This window comes from Trifolium pratense, linkage group LG6 (genome assembly GCF_020283565.1).
Source record: "Trifolium pratense cultivar HEN17-A07 linkage group LG6, ARS_RC_1.1, whole genome shotgun sequence".
Classification (NCBI taxonomy): Eukaryota; Viridiplantae; Streptophyta; class Magnoliopsida; order Fabales; family Fabaceae; genus Trifolium; species Trifolium pratense.
This window is the reverse complement of record NC_060064.1, coordinates 5,584,442-5,591,965: the sequence shown is the minus strand read 5'-3', so window position 1 is coordinate 5,591,965 and position 7,524 is coordinate 5,584,442. Positions and strand designations below refer to the sequence as shown.

Genomic DNA, 7,524 nt, shown 5'->3' with positions numbered 1-7,524 from the left:
TTTTTATATTTAGGACCGGAGGAAGTATAATTAAGAAGAAGTTGACCTTTTAGATATATTAAAAATGAATATATCTAGTATATAATATAGTCTAGATACATCAATTTTTTAATATATCTAAAAAATGAATGTCTTCCTATATTAAGGACCGGAAAGAGTAATATTTTAAATGAGATGGTGTTAAGTACTCCCTCCGGCCAAAAAAAAAATTAGTATAGAAAATAATAATATTTACACTTTTCTTTTCTAAAGTTTCATTTTTTTTATTTATTTTTACTAAAAAACTGTATTCATTCATTCAAATTGAAGATACAAAGATCATTACAAAATCAAAATTGCTAAAAACTGAAAAAGGTGTATATAAACAAACTTGCAGCACCCAAGTTAATAGCATACAGCGTCATCATGAAAGTGCATATAAATATGACAAAATAAAAGTAATCGGAATATTCATACTCCAAAATTTGCAACGTTGACGTCGAAGTCTTTCATTTTATTATGTAAATAGGATGTTGCAAAAAGTATAATTAGATAATTCTTTTATGTAAAATACTTCCTTTGATTTTTTTTAACTAAAATCTTTAGGCACTCATAACATTCTCCTTTTCAATAATCTATTGATTTCAAGGGCTTAATATGTTTTGTTCAAGAAAAGTTGATTAATAATATCTAAGATAATTTCTAACTTGAGCAAGTTTTTAATAGAGTATTTGAAATGAAACTCCCCTATATTTTAGTTGTCGACATCAGCAGTCTCACACATCCATTTTATAATTTTTTGAATAATGTTAATACTTAATACTACTAACGTAAGCACAAATTCCTCAAACTCAACTTAAAAAGTATTAGTAAACTGGAATCACTAATAAAAAAATAAATAAGTATTAAAAAATTTGTGTGTAAAAAATAATCTCCCTAATAGTTTTAAATTGTTGGATTCCCAAGCTTGAGGTAAAATTCAAGACCTTGTTTTCATATATACATGTGTAATCTCATTTAAGCTTTTGATTTGATTTGGTTTATTAAATTTTGAAAACGTAATCCAATTTTCGTGCCGAACAATTTTCACAAAAGGACAATCAAAGACATCCAATAATATTAAGTTTTGTGCAATTTTTGCTTTTGTTAGATCGGCTTGTGTTTTATTTTAGATTTGTTTGAATTTGAACACCCCTGAATTCGTGTGGGGTGCCTTTGATAAATTGGCGTGTCATGGCCCAAATATACTGTAGCAAACATGAAGCCCAAATTGACCAAAAACATAAGGCCAAATATTAGAAAATTTCTCATCCCACCTACCCACTTTCTCACCCACCCCCTGGAAATTCCTTTCGGAACGCGTTTTCCGAATTTTTTTTGCCTTTAAAAACAATTTCGGAATGTGTTTTCCGAATTTTTTCCAAATTTGAACTAAAAAAATTCGGAAAGCGCGTTCCGAATTTTTTGACCAAGGGCAAAAATGGAATTTTCAGGGGGTGGGTGAGAAAGTGGGTAGTGGGATGAGAAATTTTCCAAATATTAGATAAAATAAAAGATGTTTTCTCTTTCGACCCCTCGTGATTCTTTTATACCCTCTAATATTCTAATTTTGCCCTTGCAGAAATATTCGATTCGCAGAAATCGAATTTTTTCTAGTGAAAATTCAGAGTAAATTTCGGTTTCTAGAAACCGTATTTTTTTGCAAGGGAAAAATTGGAAACTCAAGAAGTATAAAAGAAACATGGGGGTCGGAAAAGAAAATATCAAAATAAAAGCTGATTGGGCAAAATCAAGCCCAAATATTCTTAAAAGAAGTTTTCTTTTTTGAAACTTATGAGAAGAAAGAAAAAAAGACATTTCTTTATAGTGTGGGCAAAATTCATCACACGTCTTCTCCGGCGCATTTATGATATATATAAAAATGCACGTTTAGTAATCGATTTTTTTCGTCAATATAGGTCAATTGTTTTTCAAATTAGGTTTATCGAATTTTTTTCTATGAACAGGCAGAATGGATAGTTCCCCTGATGAGATGAAGGTGTAACTTGTGGTGGTGGTGAGCTTTATGTATAGAGAAAATGTGGCTGCAATGCAAAAATATTAGCATTCAACGTTTAAGTCAGTATTTGGTCAAGGGGAATGTGTATGAATTTGCTAATATAATACATAGATCTATCTAAATGAAGGTGTGTTGAGTTTTTTTTCTTAAGGAAGAAGATGAAGATGATGAATAATGTTCATCAAAATTTGAATTTGGTGAATTATAATAAAAAGTTATTTAAAAAATAAATAAAGTTTCAGCATTTTTTTAATAAAAAATAAGAAAAGATAAAAGACTAAAGCAATATATATTTCACAAGATAAATGGTTTAAATGGAAAAAAAACTAAAGGACTAAAGTAATTTTGAGAATAGTTTAATCATATAAATATTATGTTACTCCATCTTTCATCATTAGTGTACCACTATAAAGTAGGGAAACAAATTTCCTATTGTAACTGGGTCAACGCAGTTACACTTACAACATTAGCTGTTCGATTTCAATCAACGATCAAAACTATTTTAGTGCATGTATAATCTAAGCCTTCTAATATAAAATTAATCGTCGAGATCAATTACAGCGTATAACCACGTGCTTTTGTTACGCAACAAATCCAAATACAAAAAGTAGTACTACTTTAAAACATACAAGGTGCTTTTCCTGGAAATAAAACAATACAGCAAACACTTATTAAAAAGTGAATTTGTAAAATAATAAAAAATTAAAGATAGTATGATAAAATTTTGTTTTTTGTTAATTCTATCACAAACTCTTTGTGTATGAAAAAAAAATCAATTAATAGGGAAGAATCAACTTTATTTGTCAAAGACACGAGAATCCTCTCAATTTTTTTCCACTCAATTTTCACTTTTCAACCATTGATCAACTTTACACAATTTCTCTTAAATTTAAATATTATTCTATATTTTGAATTCAATGGTTTAGATTCTCACGTTATTTCCTCAAATTCTTTTCCAACATAAGAGGATCCTTTCTCCAAAGACACTCTTCAACGGAGTTTTAGTTACACTCTTCAACGGAGTTTTAAATTTCCATAAACTATATAAAATGATACTATTATGCCGTTACACTATTTAACCACCATTATGGAGTTTTAGTTTATTCCATAATTATTGATACGAAGATGCTTCAAATACATGATTGCAGAGATTGTTAAAAGCATGATTTTTCATTAAATTTAACGTGGATTAGGATTTTGCGTTCATAAATTGTAACTTCACTAGTAGCAAAATGACATATTACTTAAGTAATTTACATCTGACGAACATATATCAGATGTGAAAAGCTATATGGAGTAGTATTTACATATGGTTTCAATATTCACAAGCTTCATATGTAAAATGGGTTTTTGGCCAGCTGTAAAAAGTGTTTTCTGTACTAGTGATTATTTGAACAAAAATGACCTAAATTGTCTGATGTAATTTTTAATATGATTACGATTACGATGCGATCGTACACATGATTTAAAATCACACAACAATTATAGGGCAAAACGGTTATAGAAAAAGAATTTAAAACCATAACTTACAACTAGATAATGGTGAAAACTTTAAACATATAATATGATAACCCAATGATAATTTCCATATAATTTTTATTAAATCATGATAATAAATTTATAAAAAAATGAACAAACACATTCCCAGGACATGATACATGGATCATTAACATTTAACATCATCATCATATGCTACAATCTAAACCACTAAATAAAACCCAAGTAACATTGTTAATGTTGTTCGACATTCCAAAATTCAAAGGTACACATGTAACCTTCAAGAGAAAATCATTTGGGTGAAACAAACCATTGAGCTTAATCAAAACTTTCAACACCATCCCAAATTGCATAAACCCACGTAATCTTCCATCAACAATACCATTAGCAACACTGTTATCAATATACTCATTGAGAATTTGGAATTGTACTCCGATCATATTCGTGCTCTGTTTTGGTTGGTTAAAAGGTGCAAGTTGAGTTGATGCTAGAAGCTCAAGCTCATTTCCATAAAAGATACCGGCGGCAATGGCGTCGTATGTGATTTCGAGTTTTTTGTTTGGATTTGAGACGATGAGTGAGATATCCCATTTAGCGGTGAGACCAGAGTTATTATTATTGAAATTTAATGAGGTGAGTGTAGCTGAATTGACTCTAAATTCAGGGAAACGTGGTTTGAGAATGAAGTATCTGATTGTGACAGTGATGAAGAGTATAGCTACAATGGCGGTTATGAGAGAAAGGAAGCAGCAGAGGAAAGATTTCGCGGCGGATTGGGGTTGTTGGTAGGTTAATATGGTTGCTGGTTGTTGATAGAATGGTGGTGGATGATATGCATAGGGATGAGATGCGGCGACGGAGGGTGGTGGATTTTGTGGTGGTGGGTAGGAGGTGCTATTGTTTTTGTCGTTGGTGGGTGTTGCCATTGACAGTGTTTCAGAGAAAAAAATGAGAGAGAAACGTTGTGATGCAAATACAGGGGATTAAGGAAGAGAAACAGAGGAATAAATAATTAAAATTTGCGTGTTTTCTTAATTGAATTGATTAATTGATTAATACACCTTAATTAATCAGTAACCAACACAAAGAATTCATTTATACCTAGAGATTTTTTATTTTTTGGTCAAATACCCATAAAATTTTATAGTCTTTTTAATTATTATTTTTGACTGAATATATCCTCTTTAAATTAATAATTGAGGGGTTCAGGGAGCTTAACTACAAGGATATTGCATTATATATGCTGGGATTGAGGTGCGAACTCCGGTCATCCCACTTATCCACTTTAATGGTGAAATTTTTAACCACTAGACTACTTGACAAAATAAAAAATAAAAAACTAATGGTTTTTAAAATTATCCACCTTAATAGTGAAATTTCTAGCCACTAAACCACTTGACAAAATAAAAAATAAAAAACTGAGTGAATGATTTTTAAAAGAAAAAGTATTTCCGATTATTTAAAAATTATAATAATTAAATATTATTGACTAAAATTGTCAGTAATTTTTTTTTGTCAAGTAACCTGGTAACTAGAAATTTTACCTTTAAAGGCGGATAAGTAGGATGTCCGGGGTTCGAACACCGGCCTCTGCATATAAAATACAATGTCCTTTTTCGGATAAGTATTATATTAATTTTGTAGAAAATTAATATAATACTTATAAATAATGATATTTTGCTTCTTTTTTTCATGAAATGATTAAATTTTGGTCAAAATAACCTTTTTTAAAATGAAAGTGGGATTTTTTAAATAAACGTGTTTGAAATTTAATTAGGAAAACTTATATTTCTTAAAATAAAACATAACTTTTCTCAAAATAAAATTTTATTATTTGGAAACTAAAGAAAGCACTTTTCCAAGACTTGCTTTCTTACCAGTTATTTTTGCTTAAAAAATTTCATACCTATAAGTGTACATTGTATATAGATTGGTTGTACAAATATAACAGTGTGAAACGATTAATTGTGTAGAAAATATTGTATCATTGCTGTTTATATTTATTTTGATTTCTTTTCTTTTTTGAAGGATATTTTGATTTCTTAATAACTAAGATTTAAACAAATTATTAACATAAATACAATTAACATATTTTTATTATTGATTTCTTTTCTTTTTTGAAGGATATTTTACAGCTCATTTGGCTTGCTGACGTTTGAGTTGTGTGGACGAAAAGAAATCACAGATTGTTCAACCAGTACTCCTCATCAGTTGTTGGACAAGATCAAACTCTTTTTCTATAGGTGGTTGAAGACAACAAGTGTTGCTTTCGTCTCAAACTACCATAAGTGGTGGTCTAGTCTTTTGCTATGTTTGGCCTTGTATGATTGTTTGTATTTCTTTCTATGACTATTTGTAAAATTTGGTTGTATATCTTGACACATCTTGTGCTGAGGAGACTGTTTTTCGTTAATATATATTATTTTGGCTTGTTCAAAAAAAAATATACTATATAAAGATAAATAAATAAATTGGTTCAAAAATAGTATATAATTATTATATTTTATTAGGCTTAACTATACATTTGGTCCCTTACGTTTATTTTAGGTTTCAATTTGGTCCCTTACGTTTAAAAAGTATCAATTTGGTCCCTTACGTTTATTTTAGGTTTCAAGTTGGTCCTTTGCGTCAATTTTGTCACATGTGACAGTCAATTTGCATACGTGGACTGACACGTGACACTTGGACACACTGACACGTGTACTATTCAAACGGTGTTAATGACAAAACTAACGGAAAGGACTAACTTGAAACTTAAAATAAACGTAAGGGGCCAAATTGATACTTTTTAAACGTAAGAGACCAAATTGAAACCTAAAATAAACGTAAGGGACCAAATGTGTAGTTAAACCATTTTATTATGAATGGGGATCTCATTCTCATAAGTTGAATTCTTTGATATCCACCTTATGAGTTTAGCGGCAACATCACATTTTATATGTAGAAGTTGGAATTCGAACTCCGGACATTCTATTTATTCATTTTATAAGGGTGAAATTTATAACAATTAGATTATAAAAAAAATTCTTTGATATCCATAAAAAAAAGTACCTGACATACCTATAAAAAATTTACTTGTCGAAATTAAATAATTTAACTATAATGAAAAAAATTTAGTAAAAAACCTATAATGAAAATAATAGAAGAAACTATGATAAAATCTTAGAAACTATCATACAAATTTGTAGGTATTGGTACCCACCCATATTGATTAAGTGGTTTAGTATAAACGATTTGTGAGTTCATGTTTTCAACCATAGATCTTTTATACATTTGTTACCACACATTTTATTTTTCTTTTAAACGATACCAATAAATTTATAAATAATTATGTTGATGTCCAAAAAATGGTTTAAAGTTTTTCTAATTGTTCATATTGTATTTATCTTCTCACATTACTACATAGATAATTGATATTTAGGACTAAATTTCTCCCATTGTTGTTACGGAAAACTCAAATAATTTGAGAAAGTAGCTTAAATCTTTAAGATTTAAAAGAAAGGATTTCATACAAACAATAGCTAAATATAAAATTAATCATCATTCAATAAGTCGATACATCAATAGGTTTGTACATCGGTACCAAACATATCGAAGAAAAAAATTATATTCTCTCCAATTGTTATACCATGTAACAGCATAAGTTTGAATCATCTCCACAGGTAGAATAGTGTAGATACAATCTCAATCACATATTTCAGTTTATTATATATGATCGCGTTGACCAGAATGATGCGACTTCGCCGGCGTTTGCGGTGGTTGAGAGCGTTTGAGACCCCTGTTGAAGCGGAGGGGGGTTGTGTACCTGCAGGCACTCCGACGCTCAAGTCAGTTTGTGTGTAAAGGTTTTCTTGGCTAAAATTATGCGTACCTTGCAAATGAAGTGGAGTCACATATATATAGCCCCAGCGCTGGGCCAAGGCCCTTGATGGCATTAATGGCCATCAAGTGGCTGCCGGAAAACGGCTTGGAGGCCTTGATGTGCAGTA

General features: G+C 30.0%; 1 protein-coding gene across 1 annotated transcript; it reads right to left on the bottom strand.

Annotated features, from left to right (window-relative positions):
- Positions 1–3,723: 3,723 nt before the first annotated feature.
- LOC123889191 (NDR1/HIN1-like protein 10) lies at positions 3,724–4,461 on the bottom strand. The gene has a single exon (XM_045938413.1). The coding sequence runs from the start codon at positions 4,459–4,461 to the stop codon at positions 3,724–3,726; it is 738 nt and encodes a 245-aa protein (XP_045794369.1).
- Between the last annotated feature and the right edge of the window lie 3,063 nt (positions 4,462–7,524).